Source organism: Rana temporaria, chromosome 8, assembly GCF_905171775.1.
Source record: "Rana temporaria chromosome 8, aRanTem1.1, whole genome shotgun sequence".
In the NCBI taxonomy this organism is placed as follows: domain Eukaryota; kingdom Metazoa; phylum Chordata; class Amphibia; order Anura; family Ranidae; genus Rana; species Rana temporaria.
Window position 1 is genome coordinate 19,612,066 of NC_053496.1, and position 24,103 is coordinate 19,636,168.

At 47.8% G+C, this 24,103-nt stretch overlaps 1 protein-coding gene across 2 annotated transcripts in view; it reads right to left on the reverse strand.

Annotated features, from left to right (window-relative positions):
- The window catches only part of DPYSL4 (dihydropyrimidinase like 4), a 71,725-nt gene that overhangs the window by 23,244 nt on the left and 24,378 nt on the right, over positions 1 to 24,103 (reverse strand). For both annotated transcript variants that reach the window (XM_040361365.1, XM_040361364.1), the window contains 8 exons: positions 23,229 to 23,393; positions 20,092 to 20,153; positions 16,856 to 16,936; positions 13,339 to 13,407; positions 13,136 to 13,256; positions 8,505 to 8,661; positions 6,741 to 6,882; positions 2,855 to 3,025 (listed from right to left, as the gene is read on the reverse strand). In XM_040361365.1, coding sequence (XP_040217299.1) covers positions 2,855 to 3,025; positions 6,741 to 6,882; positions 8,505 to 8,661; positions 13,136 to 13,256; positions 13,339 to 13,407; positions 16,856 to 16,936; positions 20,092 to 20,153; positions 23,229 to 23,393 — 968 coding nt within the window. The remainder of the gene's footprint in view (positions 1 to 2,854; positions 3,026 to 6,740; positions 6,883 to 8,504; positions 8,662 to 13,135; positions 13,257 to 13,338; positions 13,408 to 16,855; positions 16,937 to 20,091; positions 20,154 to 23,228; positions 23,394 to 24,103) is intronic.

Below are 24,103 nucleotides of genomic sequence, written 5' to 3' on the forward strand. Positions count from 1 at the left end.
AAACAAAATACAGGAAGAGAAGCAAAGTACTTTATTGGGACCCGGAGGAGGAGCCTCTGTGATGGACACAGAGAGGGCTTCTGTTAGAGAGTCTGTTAGATGTTCGGCGCCCCCAACTCTACAGGCGCCTGGGTGCAATGCACCCTGTGCACCCTGCCTAGGATCGGCCCTGCTCATAGGGAACCATTTATTTGTACACGTCATGTGACATGTGGTCCCAAAGTTGGAGCGTATGTTGCACCAGTGAGAACCCAGCCTTGAGCTTTGACACTAAGGCCGGGTTCACACTGGTGCGACAAACGCTCCGACTTTGGGAACACATGTTGCATGACGTGTACAAATCAATGGTTTCCTATGAGAGTTGTCTTAACTGGTCCGACACAAGTTGCTCCGACTTTAAAAAAGGTTCCTGCACTACTTTGGTCCGACTTTAGTCAGTTTTAAGCCCATTCAATATCATTGAAGTCACAGTTACATAGTTATTCAGGTTGAAAAAAGACACAAGTCCATATAATATAACACAATTCCATATACACAATCCTTCACCCACAGTTGATCCAGAGGAAGGCAAAAAAACAAAGCAAAATTCCTTCCTAATCATCCGAGAGGCAATCGGATTTTCCCTGGATCAATTTTACTCCTTGTCCTCTGTGTTGACCGTAAAGTGAATAACTCAACACCAAGTTCACTATATGGACCCCCTTATATATTTGTACATGTGGATCATATCCCCCCTTATTCTCCTCTTCTCGAGAGAATAAATTCAGTTCCTCTAATCTATCCTCATAGCTGAGCTCCTCCATGCCTCTTATCAGTTTGGTTGCCCTTCTCTGCACTTTCTCCAGTTCCCCCGATATCCTTTTTGAGAACTGGTGCCCAAAACTGAACTGCATATTCCAGATGTGGTCTTACTAATGATTTGTACAGGGGGGCAAAATTATATCTCTCTCTCTGGAGTCCATATCTCTCCTAATACAAGAAAGGACTTTGTTCGCTTTGGAAACCACAGCTTGGCATTGCATGTTATTATTGAGCTTATGATCTACCAAAACCCCCAGATCCTTCACTACAGATCCCCCCAGATCCTTCTCCACTGCGGATCCCCCCAGATCCTTCTCCACTACGGATCCCCCCAGATTCTTCTCCACTACGGATCCCCCCAGTTGTACTCCCCCTAGTATGTATGTTGTATATTCTTAACCCCCAAGTGCATAACTTTACATTTATCAACATTAAAACCTCATCTGCCACATAGTCTCCCAATCAGACAGAGCATTGAGGTTGGCTTGTAAATTGGAGACATCCTGTAAGGACGTTATTCCACTGCATAGCTTGGTGTCATCTGCAAAGACAGAAATGTTACTTTTGATCTCAGACCCAATATCATTTATAAAGATATTAAAAAGTAAGGGTCCCAACCAGGGCCGTTTGAAGGAATTTGGGGGCCCCAAGCAAAATGGACATGGAGGCCCCCACAGCAGGTGTCCCCAGCAGAGTTGGGGATGAGTGGCTGTGCTGGTGGGGGGTGGAATGAGTGTCAGTGGTGGGGGGATGAGTGTTAGTGGTGGGGGGTAGCGATGAGTGGCAGTGGTGGGGGGTAGGAATGAGTATCAGTGGTGGGGGGTAGGAATGAGTATCAGTGGTGGGGGGTAGGAATGAGTGGCTGTGCTTGTGGGGGGTAGGGGTGAGTGGCTGTGCTGGTGGGATGAGTGTCTGTGGTGGGGGGGACTGACTGGATGGAATCAGCGGTGGTGGTGGTGGGGACTGACTGGGTACATTGGCAGCGCTGGGTGCCAGAATCAGAGACACTTACCTTCTGTCAGTGTCCTCTTGGTTTCCCCTGCATGGCTCCATGTCTCTCTTAGCTCCCTCTGCTCCATGTGTCTCTGCAGCTCCTCCCCCATGACCTTCTCTCACTTGGTGTCAGCAGTGTCTGCCCCGCCTCCCTACATTCTCTCTGTTCCTGGATAGGCGAGGGTGGGGCAGTCCACAGTCTCAGGCTGCCTCTGCCTTCTCTCTCCCCTCTCCCCGCGGCGGAACGAACAGGCTCCTGCTTGGGGGCCCCAGGCTAGCTCGGGGCCCCAAGCAGTTGCTTGTTTTGCCTGTCTTGTTCCGACGGGCCTGCTCCCAACACTGAACCTTGGGGTACACCACTGATAACTTTAGACCTTGTCCTAACGATCGGACTTGTGACATCCGACATGTGATTACAGCAGCAGGAAAATACATTCATGTCACTCTGAGATTGTTTTGATTGGTCAAAGGACAAGTCAGACTATGTCAAAGTTGGGGCAAAATCTTATCCTGTTCATTCAAGTCGGATGGAAGTAGGACCAATGTAGGACCGATGTCGCAGAGCAAAGTAGGATTGAGGCTGGGTTCACACTGGTACGACACGACAGTTGCACTACTTTGGATCCGACTTTGCCCTGCGACTTGAAGTCCGACTTCAATGAAGAAGGATCTGACTTCGAATCGACTTCAGTCATGTTCAATGGGCTGAAGTAGGATCAAAGTCGGACCAAAGTAGTACAGGGAGCGTTTTCAAAGTCGGACCAGTTAAGACGGCTCCCATAGGGAAACATTGATTTTCACACGTCATGCGACATGAGCTCCCAATGTCAGAGCGTTTGTCGTACCAGTGTGACAGTTGTACAACAGTTGTGTCATACCAGAGTAAACCCTGTCCTAATTGAACAAGCTGAAGTTAGAAGCTGATCGGTTTCTATGCAGAGCTGCACCAGTTTTTGCACTCTCCAGTTTTAGTAAATGAACCCCTTTATATTTTTTGTCATAAACAAACATGAATGGCTAAATAAAAACGACTTAAGGAACAAGTGAAACCATTATTTACTGAATTATGTGTCTTGGCAGAAATGATTTTCAATGTTTTTGGATTCCAGATAACTAGATCAGCGTCTGAGCCCGTGGCGATTCTTCCCTTCCGTGGATACAAGTTGAAAATTTTGGCTGCGTTTGTACTGGTCACGGCTACAAACTCATTCTCGTCCATCCTGCCAGAGGTCTGAAGGAGAGAAGACAAACAATGAAAAAATAAATATTCTCGAATTAGAAAAAAAAAAATTACCACGTTAATATCCCCTAGACTTCAATTAATCTCAAAATTAAATGTATTAACCACTTAAGGACCGCCTCCTGCACATTTATGTCGGCAGAATGGCACGGCTGGGCACAAGCACGTACAGGTACGTCCTCTTTAAGTGCCCAATCACGGGCGCGCGCCCGCGACCCGGTATGAAGCTCCATGACCGTGACACCCGGTCGCCGCTGGAGTCCCGCGATCAGTCCCCGGAGCTGAAGAACGGGGAGAGCTGTGTGTAAACACAGCTTCCCCGTTCTTCACTGTTGTGCCGTCATTGATCGTGTGTTCCCTTTTATAGGGAAACACAATCGATGACGTCACACCTACAGCCACACCCCCCTACAGTTAGAAACAGACATGAGGTCACACATTACCCCTTCAGCGCCCCCTTGTGGTTAACTCCCAAACTGCAATTGTCATTTTCACAGTAAACAATGCATTTTTAATGCATTTTTTGCTGTGAAAATGACAATGGTCCCAAAAATGTGTTAAAATTGTCCGAAGTGTCCACCATAATGTCGTAGTCACGAAAAAAATCGCTGATCGCCGCTATTAGTAGTAGAAAAAAAAATGAATAAAAATGCAATAAAATTATCCCCTATTTTGTAAATGCTATAAATTTTGCGCAAACCAACCGATAAACGCTCATTGCGATTTTTTTTAACAAAAATAGGAAGAATACGTATCGGCCTAAACTGAGGAAATTTTTTTTTTTTATATATATATATTTTTGGGGGATATTTATTATAGCAAAAAGTAAAAAATATAATTTTTTTCAAAATTGTCGCTCTATTTTTGTTTATAGCGCAAAAACTAAAAACCGCAGAGGTGATCAAATACCACCAAAAGAAGGCTCTATTTGTGGGGAAAAAAGGACGCCAATTTTGTTTGGGAGTGATGTCGCACGACCGCGCAATTGTCAGTTAAAGCGACGCAGTGCCGAATCGCAAAAAGTGGCCTGGTCTTTGACCAGCAATATGGTCCGGGGGTTAAGTGGTTGAGGTAAAGAAAGGAACTCGGAAAGATATAGGCCAAGGCACCAACGGGCAACATAAAAGACTTTCTCAATGCACTACAATGACATACATTGGAGGGAACAGATCCTAATAAGAACAATGGATATTGATTTGTCAATGCCTGTTGCTGTACTGGAAAAATTTGCATAATGCATATTGATGAGTCCATTGAGGACGGGCCCATGCGTTGGCCATCCACATGATGATACAATTGTTTGAGAATGATCTTCAATCAACGTGCGGTTGTTTTTACTGAGAGAAATGATCTGCCCCAGAAAAACAATACATTTCACCAAATTAAACATTCTTAGTGTGTTGAATAAGCTTTGCAATTAAAATACAATTTAATCTTTTGTAATGCACAATCAAATTATCATTATGTGTATGAGAAACTCTGCATTCTCTTTGTAGGCTCTTATTTTATCTATGTCATCCATTTTAACAATTAAAACGAAATTTCGGTAAATATAACGCACAGAAACATGTGCAACTTTGTACAGTGGAACCTTGGTTTACGAGTAACGCGGTTAACGAGCATTTTGAAAGACGAGCAACTTTTTTTTTTAAAGTTCTTGTCATGGATATGCAATAATGTCTGGCAGCTTACCTTCTCCATGTGTTCATTAGAGGCCTGACTCCCTTATCTGGCTGCCTTTTATCACCTCTCCTCCCTGTATGGCCCCACCCCATGCCATCCCAGGAACTCTATATTAACTGTTGCACTGCAGGTCTGCTGTGCTGTTCAACTTTGTTTGTTAGCTTGTGTTCCTGTCTGCCGTGTGCTACGTTTACCTTTCTGTGTACCGACTTTGGCTCGTCTCTGACTTCTGTTTGCCTGTGACCCTGACCTTTTGGCCTGTCCCTTGGTTACCCTTGTCTGCCTGTTGCCCCGACCTCGGCTTACCCATCACTATCCCTTGTGTCCTCAGTGACTTCTTTCCCTCTCTCCCTACAGAGCGTGACCTGGGGGACCCCAGGGGCCGCGACCTGGGTTCAGTTACAGCGAAGGCCATCCTCACCACTAGAGGATCTGGTGAACACCTGCTGGACCTTAGACTCCGCGCCCTGGGGAATCTTGGGTTCACGTTTCCTGTCCGTCCGCAGCAGTCTGCTATTGGGTTCACTACCTTGCGGTGCACCCCTGTCTCCATTGGGGTGCATTTGTCACCTGGCCACAGGTGACCTGACAGTTCTGACTCAGTTTGCGAGTGTTGTCTCGCAAAACGAGCAGAATTCAAGCTAATTGGGTGTGCAGAACCGCATTTCGCCAGAGGTGCAGGGGCTCCGGTGACACTCGGAACGGTTCGGAGCCATTTGGAAATACTCCATTCCCAGGTGTTTCCGAGCCTTTCCGAAGTCAGACAAAATGTCCCCGACCATTTCCAATGCTCTCCGGCGCCCCGCACCCCTGGCCACATGCGGTATTGCATGTCATTGGAGTCAATGCGGAAAAAAATATTTTTGTTTCAATTGACTTCTATGGGGAAACTTGCTTTGATATGTGAGTGCTTTGGATTACGAGCATTCTCCTGGAACGGATTATTCTCATAATCCAAGGTTCCACTGTATTACACAGTGAGGGTTATTTACTAAAATTGCATGGAGAAAAACATGGCACAGCTCTGGACGAAAACCAATCAGCTTCCAGGTTTTATTGTCAAAGCTTAATTGAACAAGCTGAAGTTAGAAGCTGATTGGCTACCATGCACAGCTGCACCAGATTCTGTGCGAGACAGTTTTAGTAAAAGCCCCCCAATACATTCTTAAATGGATTTTTTTAATGCAAGAAGTGTAAGGCAGGCCATACACGGTGTGAATTTCTTTCCATTATTCCCCCATCAACACAGACAGTGCTGACAGGGGAATCCCTCCTGCCGATCCCCTTCTTTGCAGGGAAATAAAGAGGAAGTAAAACCCATCAGGGTTTACTTCCTCTTTAATGCGCACACAAATGTGTCCATGGGGATCTGAATATTTGACTTTAAAATCCAATAGGTATTTGGAGCCAAATACTTATTGGATTTTAAAGCAAAATATTCATCAATGGAGACCTATGAACAATGCACAGGCCTTTACACATTGGAGTTATAGGGGGAGGGGTCGGGATATAATTATGTGTTATTATTAATATATCTATCTTTGTGTTGTGTCTAAATTATGTCATTTTCAATTCATAGTGATCATATATGCAGTGCCTGATATAAGTACTCCTGAAGAAGCCATCGTTTGGCGAAACATGTAGAGATTAGAATCAGCTGCATCTGTTTCATGTATTGTGTGGTTATTTATGAGGACAACTTTTGATTTTTAGATGTTTCTAAATAACATTTTTGATATATTTTATTATTTTTGTTGTTTTGGCACCTTAAAAATCCCATATTCTGTATGTCTTAAAAAAAAGTTTGTTTTTGTTATACAGTAATGACAATACCCATATTTTTAACAGGGTTCTATTATTCACACCTTACTGATGCATTTGTCCATATTGTGCTAATTCTTATATCAGATTATTAGGAATAAAAATAAGTGCTGACTTTTTTTCCTTTTACATTTTTCCTTTAACGTTATTTTTTGTGGCATTTACCAGCTTTGTTGCAATACAAAAATTGTATTCTCCTTACCACACATTTTTCCCAGATTATTGACATTCGTTCTTCCACCCCATTGGTGCCTTCTGGTATTAAGGTGAAATTGTCCTTCCCTACGGCTTTCTGTGCTGTGGTGAAGGCGCAGTGTGCGCTGCCCGTTACCTGGAGGTCAGAACTGCAGGAGAGAATTGTCATTAGACTGTCAGCCCAGAAACAGCATTTATCACATTTTGTGTATTCAGCCGAGTTTCCCACCAGTTGCCCATCTCTGTCATTAAAAGTTTTTTTCACCTTTCTTACAGTGACGGCTGGTGCTAAATATTTCGGGGGGTGGGGGGAGCAGCAAACTAACGCCATATTTTTTCGAGGAGGTGAACAGGAAGGCAGCATTCGCCGCAAACACCCAGCCCCCCTCCCTCCCCCGGCGTTCAAGGCACGAGAAAACGGCGGCGATCCACCGCCACCCCGCCGCGGGAGACTGACCGTAACTTAGGAGGCAGGGGGAAGGAAGTGCTGGGTCATTGCTTCTCTTCCCGGCTGAACAGGAAGTGTGTCCTGAGACCTGATTGCGGGTCTCAAGATCTGCTTCCTGATTGGCCAGGAGGAGAATCAGGAAGACCAGGGCCGTTTGAAGGAATTTGGGGGCCCCAAGCAAAATGAGTGTCAGGGTCTTGGCAAACTTGTTATAGACTAGGTCATCTTTATGTAGAGCAACAACTTTTTTTTTTTTTTTCAGATCATTTAGAGAGATCTTTGCCATGAGGTGCCATGTTAAACTTCCAGTGACCAGTATGAGAGAGTGAGAGGGATGACACCAAATTTAACACACCTGCTCCCCATTCACACCTGAGACCTTGTAACACTAACGAGTCACATGACCCTGGGGAGAGGAAATGGCTAATTGGGCTCAATTTGGAAATTTTCACTTAGGGGTGTTGCCAGCGGTTTAGACCTTAATGTCTGTGGCCTAGATTCACGTAGGGCGGCTTTACGTTGTGCGGGCGTAGCGTATCTTATTTACGCTACGCCGCCGCTACTTAGAGAGGCAAGTGCTGTATTCACAAAGCACTTGCGTCCTAAGTTACTGCGGCGTTGCGTAAATCGGCCAGCGTAAGCGCGCCTAATTCAAATTGGGAAGAGGTGGGCGTGTTTTATGCAAATAAAGCATGACCCCACGTAAATGACGCTTTGAACGTACGGCCCATGCGCCGTACGTGGATGTATCCCAGTGTGCATGCGTCGGATAGAATGCCTAAGATACGTCGAACACTGCCTATGACGTGAACGTAACTTACGCACAGCTGTATTCGCGTACGACTTACGCAAACTACATAAAACGATAGGCTTGTTCCGACGTCCATACCTTGCATGGGCTACGCCACCTAGGGAGCAGCTTTATCTTTACGCCGGCGTATCTCTTACGTAAACGACGTAACTAATTGCGACGGGCGCACGTACGTTCGTGAATCGGCTTATCTTGCTCATTTGCATATTATACGCGGAAAACAACGGAAGCGCCACCTAGCGGCCAGCGTAAATATGCACCCTAAGATACAACGGCGTAGGAGACTTACGCCGCTCGTATCTTAGCCTAATTTAAGCGTATCTGGTTTCCAGAATACGCTTACATTTACGACGGCGTAGATTCAGAGTTACGCCGGCGTATCTACTGATACGCCGCCGTAACTCTCTCTGAATGTGTTTGAAGCAGGTAATTAAGTAACATAATAAAATGTCTGAATGGATCCACCCACATATGACCATGCATTATTTACGATAATAGCACTCTATACATACCAGGACAGTAATGAACAGAGATATTCCGGGGTTGACTGGTCAGTGCTCAGAGGCGGTGAGGTAACAAAAGCTGCAGCCTTTGCCCAGTTCTTACTCCAGTAGTGAGTCCCATCGCTGCCCAGTCCAGCTGCCAGTGCCTCACCATACACCACCGTACCTGACAAGGACAAGGGTGACACGTAAATGCCAGTAAAGCATATAGGGCAGTGATAGCAACAACAACAATTTTAATAATAATATATTTTCTAATTAAATTATAAATATGTGTCATGCTGCTCTTACCCTTTAAATGTCATAATGTGATGGGAGAAGTCACTTCCTGAACGCATCAAAAGCGGAAGTAGGTGAGAAATAACAGTGGGGTTGATTTACTAAAGGCAAATAGTCTGTGCACTGCAAGTGCAGTTGCTCTAGAACTAAGGGCAACCTGCAAGCAGGGCGGTCTTTAAGGCAGGGCAAAAGGGGCAGCTACTCTGGGCCCCATCATTGTTGTTCTCAACTACTCTTTGGGTGTCGCAAAGCCTTGGTGCTCCTCACCCTTTCCCCATTTCCTTTGTGGCTTCTGTTGTACCGTATATACTCGTATAAGCTGACCCACATATAAGCCGAGGCACCTAATTTTACCACAAAAAAATGGCAAAACGTATTGACTCGAGTATAAGCCTAGGGTGTACATTTGACACTATTAGGCAGATTTAGAGCGAGTTACGCCGGCGTATCAGTAGATACGCCGTCGTAACTCTGAATCTGCGCCGTTGTAAATTTAAGTGTATTCTGGAAACCAGATACGCTTAAATTAGGCTAAGATACAAGCGGCTTTAGGCCCCATACACACGAGAGAATTTATCCGCGGATACGGTCCAGCGGACCGTTTCCGCGGATAAATCCTCTCGAGGATTTCAGCAGATTTCTATGCGATGGCGTGTACACACCATCGCATTGAAATCCGCGCGGAAATCCTCTGGCGATGACGTGTCGCGCCGTCGCCGCGATTATGACGCGGCGACGTGCGCGACGCTGTCATATAAGGAATTCCACGCATGCGTCGAATCATTACGACGCATGCGGGGGATCCCTTCGGACGGATGGATCCGGTGAGTCTGTACAGACGAGCGGATCCATCCGTTGGAATGGATTCCAGCAGATGGATTTGTTGTGCATGTCAGCAAATATCCGATCTGCTGGAATCCATCCCAGGGGAGATTTATCCGCGGAAAAAGATCCGCTGGCGTGTACACACCATAGGATCTATCCGCAGAAACCCATTTGCTGGGATTTATCTGCGGATGGATTCTATCGTGTGTACGGGGCCTAAGTCTCCTACGCCGTCGTATCTTAGGGTGCAATTTTCCGCTGGCCGCAAGGTGGCGCTTCCGTTGAGTTCGGCGTTGAATATGTAAATGACTAGATACGCCGATTCACGAACGTACGTGCGCCTGTCGCAGTAAAGATACAACGTTTCCATAAGAGGTACGCCGGCGTAAAGATAAAGCTGCCCCTAGATGGCCTAGTCAATGTTAAGTATGGCCGTCGTTCCCGCGTCGAAATTTGGAAATTTTACGTCGTTCGCGTAAGTCGTTCGTGAATGGGGCTGGACGTAATTTACGTTCACGTCGAAACCAATACGTCCTTGCGGCGTACTTTGGAGCAATGCACACTGGGATATGTACATGGGCGGCGCATGCGGCGTTCGTAAAAAACGCCAATCACGTCGGGTAACCAATAATTTACATAAAACACGCCCCCTCATCCTCATTTGAATTAGGCGCGCTTACGCCGGCCCCATTTACGCCAAGCAGCCGTAAGTTAGGAGGCAAGCGCTTTGTGAATACAGCACTTGCCTCTCTGACTTACGGCGGCGTAGCGTAAATACGATACGCTACGCCGCCGGAAAGATGCGCCGCCGTACCTGAATCTAGGTATATGTGCGAACGGAAGCTGCCTGCTGATGCTGAGACTTAAGCCTCGTACACACGCTCGGTTTTCTCTGCAAGAACCAGCAAGAAAACTGCTGGCAGAGCTTTTTTGCCGAGTACACCGAGCGTGTGTACGAGGCTTTCAGGTTTCTCGTCAAGAAAACTGCCCAGAATCTCGACGAGAAAAATAGAAAACCTGCTCTCTATTTTCTCGTCGGGATTCTAGGCAGTGTTTTCCATACTTGTCTGTCGCCGTGGAAACACGCGCATGCTCTAAATGACTTTGGCGCAATGCGCGGTAGCTTCCTAGGCATAGGTAAGGTGTAGCAAGATGGTGGCAACAGCATCTAATGTGACGAGCGCATGCTTGTCGTAGTCGATGACGTCACCGCGTTCGCTCCATTCAAAAGAATGGCGGTTCTTTTGAATGGAGTGTCTGTACACCCGGCCCGCAAGAGATTCTTGCCAAGAATCTCGTCAGGAAAAACAACGTTTTTATTCCTGACTAGATTCTGGGCCATGTGTACAGGGCTTAAGTTCCTTGCTGAAGAGAGAAGGGAGTGGTTGGGCGCCCTAGGCAGCTGCCTAGTTTGCCTAGTGGTAGCACCGGCCCTGAGTGTGTGTGGGTGTATGTAAACTTTGGGGCGCACACTCTAAGGTTGTGCACACCTATGAGCCTATTTGCCTTTGGTAAGTCAACACCAGTGTCAATGGTTAACATTTTAATGCTGTTATTATTGGCCCAGATTCAAGTAGATTTGCGCTTTATTTGCGGGGGAGCAGGGCAACGATTTTGCCCTGCGCCCCCGCAAATAATTTGCGCTACCCTCGATTCACGGAGCAGTAGCTCCGTGAATTGCGAGGGCGCGCTGGCGAATTTGCCCGGCGTAAGCGCGCGCAAGTTAAATGATCCCGCCGGGGGCGGGAATCATTTAAATTAGGCGCGCTCCCGCGCCGAGCGTACAGCGCATGCTCTGTCGGGAAACTTTCCCGACGTGCATTGTGACAAATGACGTCGCAAGGACGTCATTTGCTTCAAAGTGAACGTGAATGGCGTCCAGCGCCATTCACGAAGCACTTACGCAAACGACGTGAAATTCAAATTTCACGTCGCGGGAGCGGCGGCTATACTTTAGCATTGGCAGCCCCTGCTATTAGAAAGGGCAGCCTTGCGCTAAAGTTGCCGTACGGAAACTCTGTACCTGGCTTGCGCGGGGCCCGCGCAAGTTTGTGAATCAGTTGGTAGTATGCAATTTTCATACTACACGCTGATCACAATGGGAGCGCCCCCTAGCGGCAAGCACAAGAATGCAGCCTAAAATCTGCGAGGCATAAGTGTTTAAGCTGCAGTCGGTGTAACGAGGTTCCTGAATCAGGAGCACTCGTTACACCGGAGCAAGTAAGCAATTGCGCCGTGTAACTTATGGTTACACGGGCGCAATTGCTTCTTGAATCTGGGCCATTGTTGTTAATGTGAGTCAGCTGCCCTTTATAATGAGGTGAACAGTGGGCGTCTTTCATATTTTTCCTTTCTTTTGTGAGCTTACATGAAGGGTATGAGGGCATGGTCGTCGGCTCCATAAGGCAAGGGGGGGCAATTGACCCCCCCTGGAAAAATCAAGAAGGACCGGATCCCGGGCCGGATATCACACAGGCACAGCGAGCAGAGTGAAGCCGCCTCCCCCACCTGCTGTGCCGCGCTGATGGCTGATCTGAGATACTGAATGGGATAGGGGGGCGGGGGGTCTGTCTGTGCTCAAGGGGGGGTTTGTGCTGAATGGGGGGTCCATCTGTGCTGAAGGGGAGGTCTGTGCTTAAAGGGGGTATGTGCTGAAGGGGGGGTCCATCTGTGCTGAAGGGGGGGTCTGTGCTTAAAATGGGTCTGTGTGGAATGGGGGGGGTCTGTGCTGAATGGAGGGGTCTTTGCAGAATGGGGGGTCCATCTGTGCTGAATGGAGGGGTCCATCTGTGCTGAGGGGGGGTCTGTACATTCTCTAGGCTATAGTTATATGGGCATGGAGTGAAGCTGAATTAAAGGGGGTCTGTGTGGAATGGGGGGGTCTGTGCTGAATGGAGGGGTCTGTGCAGAATGGGGGGTCCATCTGTGCTGAATGGAGGGGTCCATCTGTGCTGAGGGGGGGGTCTGTACATTCTCTAGGCTATAGTTATATGGGCATGGAGTGAAGCTGAATTATCTGAAGAGCCATTTCACACTGCCAGCTGGCTACGTCATCGGTAAAGCACCGCTAAAAAGTGGCGCTTTACCATCGTTTTAGCTGTGAGATTTGGCCGCTAGCGGGCGCTTTTAACCCCCGCTAGCATTTGAAGAAAGGGTTAAATGCCACTGTGTATCGCCGCTGCTGAAGCGGATGCGCATGTATGAGGGTGCTGATGTATGAAAAGTGTGCTGAGAGAAAACAGCCGCCAACTGCTAATCTTACAGGCCGGGTTTAGAAATAAATCAGCGATTCCGACTGGATTCTACAAGCAATGAGAAATGTGGTCACGCGGGTCACGCGGGTCCCTCAGTGCCGTTATTAATGGTCCTGGTTCTCCACGGGTCAGGAGATTGTATTACGGGTGTGATTTCTTACAATGATTGACAATTGGCTTTTTGGCCAACACACAAAATGAGATTTGCTGCAAGAACGAGCAGAGAAAATATTCCCATTAAAATTCTGTCCCCAGCAGAAGACCGACAAGCTAATATTTTACCTTTCCTCTTCGCTTGGGCGATCACATCGGCAGCCCCTTTGCCCATGACTTTAGTGATGTAGAGGGGGCAGTTGGCTTGTTTGGCGATGGTTATGGCGCGGTAAGCTGCCTCGGCCTCAACCTAGCAGAACGGAAATCACATTATGTACAGCAGCGGGAGCCGTCCGGCACAGACACCTCAATGAATGAAAGCAGCTCATTACCTCCTCCGGGTGGCTGAGGACATGGCCTTCCGGTCCAGTGATGCCAAGTTCTAGCAGACGTTTCTGTTCCTGGACAACATGAATTATGAAACACAAGTCAATTGCTTGGGAGGGGAAGGCTTCAGCTATGTCATTGCATTGTTTATCCATTAATTGCTGAACTGCTCTTATAACAGGAAGAAAATGGGAACATTAAATAGGGACCTTCATAAGCCTGTACTTGAAAGTGACGCAACTCAAGTATTTATTTGTATTCATTAGAGGTGCTTCACATTTTTATCCCTGCCCTCAAGGAGCTTACAATCTAAGGTCACTAACTCACATGCACACATAGTAGGGCCAATTTAGACTGGAGCTAATTAACCCACCAGCAGTGGCCGCTGGTGCTGAATTTTTTTTTGGGGGGAGGCGCAAACGAACTGAAAAAAAAACAAACATAAATTGCAGCCACTGTGCCCATCAAACGCAGTCACTGTCCCCATCAAACGCAGCTACTGTACACGTAAATTGGCGCCACTGTGCCATCAAATGCAGCTACTGTACCCATCAATTGTTGACACTGTGCCCATCAATTGCCGCTACCGTGCCCCATCAATTGCGGCTAGTGTGCTCATCAATTGCCGCTACTGTGCCCATCAATTGCCACTAGTGTGCCCATCAATTGCCGCTACTGTGCCCATCAACTTCTGCTACTGTGCCCATCAACTGCTGCCAGTGTGCCCATCATCTGCTGCCAGTGTGCCCATCAACTGCCGCTACTGTGCCCATCAACTGCCGCTACTGTGCCCATAAAACAAACCTACTATGCCCATCAAACGCAGCCACTGTGCCCATCAAACGCAGCTACTGTACCCATCAATTGTTGACACTGTGCCCATCAATTGCCGCTACCGTGCCCCATCAATTGCGGCTAGTGTGCTCATCAATTGCCGCTACTGTGCCCATCAATTGCTGGCAGTGTGCCCATCAATTGCCACTAGTGTGCCCATCAATTGCCGCTACTGTGCCCATCAACTTCTGCTACTGTGCCCATCAACTGCTGCCAGTGTGCCCATCATCTGCTGCCAGTGTGCACATCAACTGCCGCTACTGTGCCCATCAACTGCCACTACTGTGCCCATAAAACGAACGTACTGTGCCCATCAAACGCAGCCACTGTGCCCATCAAGCGCAGCCACTGTACCCATAAATTGGGGCCACTGTGCCATCAAACGCAGCTATTGTACCCATCAATTGCTGACACCTTCCCCATCAATTGCCGCCAATGTGCCCCATCAATTGCTGCCAGTGTGCCCATCAATTGCTGACACTGTGCCCATCAATTGCCACCAGTGTGCCCATCAATTGCAGCTACTGTGCCCATCAACTGCCGCTACTGTGCCCATCAACTGCTGCCAGTGTGCCCATCAACTGCCACTAGTGTGCCCATCAACTGCCACTAGTGTGCCTATCAACTGCTGCCAGTGTGCCCATCAGCTACCGCTACTATGCCTATCACCTGCCGCCACTGTGCCCATCAACTGCTGCCAGTGTGCCCATAAACTGCTGCCAGTGTGCATCCCCCGCCCGCCCGGCACTAACCTTGTCGTGGTGGGGCTGCGCGTCACGGCGATGTCCTCCACGCTCCTCAATATCTTCTCCCGTCCTCTCTTCCCGTCCTCTGCTATGATTGGACGCCTGAAACGACAGGCGCTGTGATAGGACGACACGTCCTATCACAGCGCCTGTCGTTTCAGCCAATCACGTGACAGGTAACAGACCCAAGCACCTGATTGGCTGAGAGGTGGTTCAGTGTTAGGAAAGCGATCAAAACGCTGAGTGAACAGCAAGTGCCCAGCATGGCGCCCGCTGTTCACCTTTTTGGACGCATATTAGAGCCTATGGCTCTAAACAGGTGCTTCCAAAAAAAAAATACCCTGCCACTGTAATTCAGGTGTCCAGCAAGAATCTATCTATTGGTGATGGAGCGGTGGCAGGAGAGAGGGGGCGGCGCCCATGCGTCCCTTATGGACGCACGCCACTGCCTAGAAGTATGTCTTTGGAGTGTGGGAATAAACTGGAGTACCAAGAGGAAACCCATGTAAACTCCAGACAGGTAGGGGTAGATTCAGGTAGGAGATACGACGGCGTATCTCCAGATACGCCGTCGTATCTCTGAGTGTGAAGCGTTGTATCTTGGCGCCTGATTCAAAGAGTCAGATACGCAGAATTTGTTTAAGATACGACCAGCGGGGGAGCTGCGGTGGATCAACGCGATTGGCACTGCGCTGACAAGCCATTCACCTCTGCAGCTAGGGGTTCGGATCCCGGTCTCAGCTACATGTGAATTGAGTTTGGTGGTCTCAGCCTGGCTCCCGGTCGGTGTGCAATGCGAGGTAAGCCTGCGCTTAGTACGCCCACCCCCCTCCCACAAAAACCACCACACTTACACGCACTCGAAATTGGGTAAACATGCACGCACTTTTACCACGCGGTCTCTAAAAAGAGAGGCGAAGGACTAACGGGGCTGGTTGAGAAAGACCAGCGTAAGTCTCCTACGCCGTCGTATCTTAACTGCATATTTACGCTGGCCGCTAGGGGCACAGTAGTGGCAATTGATGGGGTACCGTGGCAGCAATTGATGGGGCCACAGTGGTAGCAATTGATGGGGCACAGTAGCGCCAATTGCTGGGGCACAGTAGCGCCAATTGATTTTTACACTGGCAGCAATTGATGGGCACACTGGCAGCAATTAATGGGCACACTGGCAGCAATTGATGGGCACACTGGCAGCAAATGATGGGCACACTGGCAGCAATTGATGGGCACAGTAGCGGCAATTGATGGGCACAGTGGTAGCAATTGATGGGCACAGTTGCGGCAATTGATGGGCACACTGGCAGCAATTGATGGTGCATAGTAGCGGCAATTGATGGGGCACAGTAGTGGTAATTGATGGGCACAGTGGTAGCAATTGATAGGTACAGTAGCTGCATTTGGTGGCACAGTGGCGGTAATTGATGGGTACAGTAGCTGCATTTGATGGGCACAGTGGCTGCAATTGATGCTTTTTTTTCGGTTTGTTTGCACCCTCCCAAAAAATATTGAGCACCAGCCGCCACTGGAACTTCCCATGAGTTTGTGCTGAACCTCGTAATTACTGACCACTATTTTAAGGGACATTGTTCCCACTGACACCCATGAATGGGTTCCCTGAGAATTGAATATCATTTCAAGGACTTCCATAGGGTTAAAAAGGTTGAAAAAGGCTTCCCTAGAACAAGAAGCGTGTTACTGGCAGGATAACCAGATAAACTAAAGAAATCAAACAAATGGCCACTGCCCCTGCCTATAACTGGCCTTCACAGAAACTAAACCAAAGAACTAATTAAAACAACTGCCTGAAAAAAAAAACGAATGCAGACACCACATTACAGGACTGGTAAGCTGCAATATATAAAAAATGTTTGGTTTTGGGTTTAGCAACATTTTAACAGCAATCACTGCTGCAGATGAGAGGGGGTGAGGATGACGGTACCTCTAGAATGATGTCCCCGTTTTCCGCATGAACCTGGGCTATGGCACCCAGCTCCCGAATGATGCTGAAGATTTCAAACATCTGTGAAAACAAGATGGAGGTGAGAACAACGGTAGCTTAATAACATTCAGGGCTGCGATAAAATAATCAAGCAGAAAAGAAAATTAAAGAAAACAGCAGAAAAACGCCCAAAAACGCATAGGTGGGAATGGAGTCTAATATAATGCGTGCTTTGGCTACCTAGAGCACAAGAGGACTGAAATATGCACTCTTATGCTGATCATACTTCAAATTGCTCTGGTTGGATGCCTTGTTTTGGGCTCAGTGGCGGCTCATCCATTAGGGGCGCCGCCCCCTCTCTCCACGCCACCCCCTCTCCCTTCTCCCCCTTTTCCTCTCTCTCCCTCCCCCTCTCTTCCCTCCTCCCTCCCCTACCCCCCCCCCCTCCCTTTCTCTCTTCTCTTTTCTAAATTTTTTCTGTCTTTTTCTTTTCCTTTTTTCTTTCCTCTTTATATATATATATATATATATATATATATATATATATATATATATATATATATATATATAGCTATCTTACTCCCACTAAACGGCTATTTATGTGCCATATATATATATATATATATATATATTTTTTTTTTTACCACCGTCCAACATCCTCCCGTTGTCCGCTCCCGGGGGGAACACCCCAACTGGGGTGTCTCAAATTGCTGAATACTGCCCTACGGGCTAATTTTGGTGAGTCGTGAGTTCTGTTTATCCCTATAAAATACTCCTAAAATATATTAATTGACCTGTAGCGAGTCTACATTGTAGTAAGTCTGAACACTATACTGAAAAGATTTTATATTTACTCAGATGTTTTAGAAAGACGCCCCCTGAAGAAGCGGCAGATGCCGTGAAACATGTTGAGGAATATGTCACTGTTCACATCAACTTTGTCTCTACTTACCTGTGGAGCTTGCAATTGTTTTTAAATCTCTATGTTGGTTACTTAAGAGTCGGTTCACACTGCAGCGGCACGACTTCGGTGGCGACTCTGCAAGTCGTCCTGAGGACGACTTCAGAGGCGATTTGCAAAACGACTTCTGTATAGAAGTCAATGCAGGTGGCCCCGAGCCGCCACCGAAGTCATACAGGAACCTTTTTCTAAGTCGGAGCGACATGCGTCGCTCCTATTAGAACGGTTCCATTGCATCGAATGGGACGCAACACGTCAGGCGCCCCAGTGTGAACCGGGTCTTATTGTACCACTTTGTTGACCTTTATTGCTGTATCTTTATATTCTTTTTTCTAATTAAAATCAAACTATTTTTATATATCATTTGTGTCATTTTTGGGTACCGCAACAGTCCTACTATCATTGGTGATCAAGGTTACTATAAGGAGTAGTCCCTGATTCATCTTCCCTCCCCATGTTTTCCCCTATATGGTAATTGATAGATTCATGCATGGCATGAATCTATCTATGGCCACCGCTGCCACCCCCTATTCATGCATCCAGCCCCTTTTAGGACACTGTCCACTCTTTTTTGAGGGGGTTTGTCTAGGAGAGGGGGAGGGGGATAGGGAGTTCACAATGATAGAGTTTTTGTTCAAAACAACCGCTAGGAAGTTAAGAAAATCGATTATTAGATTGAGAGGATAAACAGTAGCCAACACATTAAAGTAAGACATAATTAAAATGTTAATGGTATTACTGTAACTATTATTGTTTGAACTTGTGATAAGTTAGAGAAAAATGTATAAAATAAAGAATAAAAAAAAAAAAAAAGGTTACTATAAGGAGTAGTCCCTGATTCATCTCCCCTCCCCATGTTTTCCCCTATATGGTAATTGATAGATTCATGCATGGCATGAATCTATCTATGGCCACCGCTGCCACCCCCTATTCATGCATCCAGCCCCTTTTAGGACACTGGGCGCCTGAATAACAGCGGTGGGGGTGTTTTTGAAGCACCTGATTAGAGCCTTTGGGCCGGATTCAGATAGAATGGTCTATCTGTCCGCCTGGCGTAACGTATCTAAGATACGTTACGCCGCTGTAACTTTGGGCGCAAGTTCTGTATTCAGAAAGAACTTGCGCCCTTAGTTACGGCGGCGTACCGTATGTGTGGCGGCGTAAGCCCGCCTAATTCAAATGGGGATGTTGGGGGCGTGTTTTATTTAAATTTGAGTTGACCCCATGTATTTTAAGTTTTTTTTGAACGCCGCATGCGCCGTTCGTGAAAAAATCCCAGTGCGCATGCTCGAAAATCCGCCGCAAACCGTCATTGCTTTCAACCTGAACGTAAATTACGTCCAGCCCTATTCGCAAATGACTTACGCAATCAACGTAAAATTTCAAAACTCGGCGCGGGAATGACGGCCATACTTAACATTAGCTACGCCTCATATAGCAGGGGTAACTATACGCCGAAACAACGTAAAAAGTTGCGCCGGCCGAACGTACGTTTCTGAATCGCCGTATCTACCTAATTAGCATATTCCTCGCGTAAACATACGGAAGCGCCACCTAGCGGCCAGCCTAAAAATGCAGTCTAAGGCACTTACACCAGTCGGATCTTAGGGATATCTATGCATAACTGATTCTCTGAATCAGGCGCATAGATAAGACGGCCGGACTCAGAGATACGATGGCGTATCAGGAGATACGCCGTCGTATCTTCTATCTGAATACGGCCCATAGGCTTTTAAAGGCTTCAAAATATGTGGGCTTGTGGCACAGAGCATTCATTGTGCCAGGAGCCCACCCAGGTGTTACAACAATGAATGACTATTCGCTGCTGTAACACTGATCCTCAATCCAGCCAATCAAAAGCGGGTGTAAGACCCGTTTTCTGATTGGCCAAAGAGAGAAGACTCCCGATTGGCCTCCAAGAAGGAGGGAGGAAACGGAAGCCAGAGACGTCGCCCATGGAGAGCAGGAGAACGGGAGAGCCAACGCCGCCGAGAGCCCGGGAGAACCGCTGCATAGATGGGGCAAGTGCAACCAGACCCACCCACCGACCGAAGGGGGTGGGGGATTTGTTCCTGTTTGCCTCTCCCCCAAAGAAATTTACCACCGGCCGCCACTGCTTGGGCTAACATCCTTTTTGCCTTTTTTTATAATAATATCTCTACATTTACTGAGCATAACACAGCAGGTCACTTAAGCTTTGAAATTACAACCGTAGCCTAATATAATGGATTTAGCTAGTCATTATTTGATCTGCATAGGTTTTAATTTATTTTACCTCGGCATCCGTACATTGGTATTTGTCTTTGTAGGCCATAAATAAAAGAAATGAATTCACACCTGAAAAATAGAAAAGGAAAGAGATGGAGAAACACAGTAAGTCATTTTAGATTGGCTCTGGTTCCTCTGGGTGGGAAAGGTTATGTGGTTGTCAGTTGCATAGGCTCTCCACATTTGGCCTTGCATCATCGTTGTAAATTAATGATGAGTCTGCCATATCAACAGGGCCGCCATCAGGGGGGTACAGGCAGTACTCATGTAAGGGGCCCGAACGTCCTGAGGGGCCCGCCTGGCCAGGGCCCACTCCCCCCACAGCAGCACATGAAACATAACTGTTGCCTGTGCCGCCGCTAGACTGCGCCCGCTATGGAGAAGGATAATCCTCCGCCTCTTGTCACTTTCACTAGCCCCCCCCGTTCGTTCCAAAAAAAGGATTATCATGTAATGATGCAAGCCCGAGCGAGCCTACACCGCCATTCTGACTCCCCCAGCAAGTGATTGCGGCCAACACTTGCTCCTCTTCCTTCCCTGGCTGCTGCAAGGTTCGTTTTTAATATGATTGGCCGGGACACGGGCAGGGGGTGTGGTCAGCGGTGAACGTGGACTATCAGGACACAGTGCATGCACAAATATATGAGCAGCATGGAGGGCAGTGGTGTATTTAGGTTTTGTGCGGCCCTAGGCCTGACGAAACTTGTGCACCCCCCTAATTTAAATATGACTCACAGCTTCCCACCCTTTCCTGTCAAGGTCACACCCCCATTTAATTCCTGCCCTGACATTTTCCAGTGGGGACACTAGTTCTGAGGGCCTTTGGGAGGCAGTAGAATCCCCTAATTTGCAGGAATCTACACTGAGTTCCTGTCTTGCTATGGAGCCCGTCAGCTGACTGTTTCACAGTTTTTAGCCTCCCGACATGGCATCTGATTTTCTCTAGCTGAGAACTCAGGTGGGAGGTCTACTGTTATAATAGGACAGTCAAAACTAGAAGCAACGCAAAGTCGCCCCCCCCCCCCAGTTGCGGAACTGTTGGCGCTATATAAATCCTGTATAATAATAATAATAATAATTGGTTGGGGTCTGCCTCCCTAGCCTCCTTCACGTGTATGGGCTGCCCCCCCGATGGTGGCCCTGCCAGTATTATTATACCGACAGTAGTGTGGTCGCTTTATGGGGGCACTAGACTGATTTGCCTCCCGGCCCAGTCCGCCCCAAGACTGGCGCTACACTAAAAGCTACGGGGACTCTTTTCGTGCTGCCCTAGGCCTGGGTAAGTCAAAAAAGTGAAGTTAGTGTGTGGTGCTGTGCCCCCTGTGCTGTAGTTGATCTGGACTTTATTTCATCTCATTCTCCTTGAGTGACAAGCGGACATGATTGAGTTGCAGTGTGAAAATAGATAAGGATGAATCTAGGTGGAGATGAGTGTTACATTGTAGAGAGTCATCCTCATCCATTTTCATACTACAACGCAATCATCTTCATCCCCACCCAGCACCATTTATCCCTCTCCACAATATATCCCCACCTTCGCCCAGCATCATCCATCCCTCTCCACAATATATCTCCATCCCCGCCCAGAATCCTGGAGAGGCATGGATGGTGTTGGGCGGAAGTGGGGATATATTATGGAGAGGGATGGATAGTGCTGGGCAGAAGTGGGGATATATTATGGAGAGGGATGGATAGTGTTGGGCGGAAGTGGGGATATATTATGGAGAAGGATGGATGATGCTGGGCGGAAGTGGGGATATATTATGGAGAGGGATGGATGATGCTGGGCGGAGGTGGGGATATATTATGGAGAGGGATGGATAGTGCTGGGCAGAAGTGGGGATATATTATGGAGAGGGATGGATAGTGCTGGGCAGAAGTGGGGATATATTATGGAGAGGGATGGATAGTGTTGGGCGGAAGTGGGGATATATTATGGAGAGGGATGGATAGTACTGGGCGGAAGTGGGGATATATTATGGAGAGGGATGGATAGTGTTGGGCGGAAGTGGGGATATAATATGGAGAGGGATGGATGATGCTGGGCGGAGGTGGGCATATATTATGGAGAGGGATGGATAGTGCTGGGCGGAAGTGGGGATATATTATGGAGAGGGATGGATGATGCTGGGCGGAGGTGGGGATATATTATGGAGAGGGATGATAGTGCTGGGCGGAAGTGGGGATATATTATGGAGAGGGATGGATATTGTTGGGCAGGAGTGGGGATATATTATGGAGAGGGATGGATAGTGTTGGGCAGGAGTGGGGGTTTATTATGGAGAGGGATGGATAGTGCTGGGCGGAAGTGGGGATATATTATGGAGAGGGATGGATAGTGCTGGGCGGAGGTGGGGATATATTATGGAGAGGGATGGATAGTGTTGGGCGGAAGTGGGGATATATTATGGAGAGGGATGGATAGTGCTGGGCGGAGGTGGGGATATATTATGGAGAGGGATGGATAGTGTTGGGCGGAATAGGGGATATATTATGGAGAGGGATGGATAGTGCTGGGCGGAAGTGGGGATATATTATGGAGAGGGAAGGATAGTGTTGGGCGGAAGTGGGGATATATTATGGAGAGGGATGGATGATGCTGGGCGGAGGTGGGGATATATTATGGAGAGGGATGGATAGTGCTGGGCGGAGGTGGGGATATATTATGGAGAGGGATGGATGAAGCTGGGCGGAGGTGGGGATATATTATGGAGAGGGATGGATAGTGCTGGGCGGAAGTGGGGATATATTATGGAGAGGGATGGATAGTGCTGGGCGGAGGTGAGGATAGTGTTAAAATAAAAATGGGTGCACCGAAGGACTCGGTGGGATGGACAGTCGACAAGCCCTGGGGAATGTTGGTGGTCATGTCCCGGGGGGCCCAGGCCTGAAGCCGTGTAAGGGGCCCCAACATTTCTGATGGCGGCCCTGCATAGCGAGTATACAATATAGGTGTACAACTGCTGGATTTATTCAGTAAGTGCAAAGAACCAGATCCAATGTCAACTAATCACACAAGGAATGCACCCGCTTTGACAGAGCTTCCCATACCTCTCAGCAAGAACAAAATGCAATCATACAACTATTTCAGATTTAAAAGATCCCCCCCAAAAAACAAAAATGGAAGCGTGGTGGGGCTCTCACCCTTGTCCTTTACTAAAGCCTCCATCTCTTCTTTAAGGCTCTCGTGCCAGTGGGTGATGTCCACATGTAATGAGTAATCACAGCAGACTTTCCCATCAGCCCACTCTCTCCATTGGTCATATGCGGCAGTCAGGCTCATTCCGGCCTCAGGAAAGACGTGGTCAACTGAAAGAGAAAGCAAAGGGTCTGTGATTGAAAGAAAACCCAAAATACTGGGCCAGATTCACGTAGACTAGCGGCGGCGTAACGTATCGTAGATACGTTACACCGCCGCAAGTTTTCATCGCAAGTGCCTGATTCACAAAGCACTTGCGATGAAAACTACGCCGGCGGCCTCCGGCGTAAGCCCGCGTAATTTAAATGGGCGTGTGCCATTTAAATTAGGCGCGCTCCCGCGCCGGACCTACTGCGCATGCTCCGTTTCGGAATTCCCGCCGTGCTTTGCGCGCAGTGACGTCATTTTTTCGAACGGCGACGCGCGTAGCGTAATTCCGTATTCCCGGATGGCTTACGCAAACGACGTTAATTTTTAAATTTCGACACGGGAACGACGACCATACTTTAGACAGCAATACGTTTGCTGACTAAAGTTAGGGCACCCAAAACGACGACTAACTTTGCGACGGGAAACTAGACTAGCGGCGACATAGCGAACGCGAAAATCCATCGTGGATCGCCGTAACTCCTAATTTGCATACCCGACGCTGGTTTACGAGGCAAACTCCCCCCAGCGGCGGCCGCGGTACTGCATCCTAAGATCCGACAGTGTAAAACAATTACGCCTGTCGGATCTTATGGATATCTATGCGTAACTGATTCTATGAATCAGTCGCATAGATACTCTGAGAGATACGACGGAGTATCTGAGATACTCC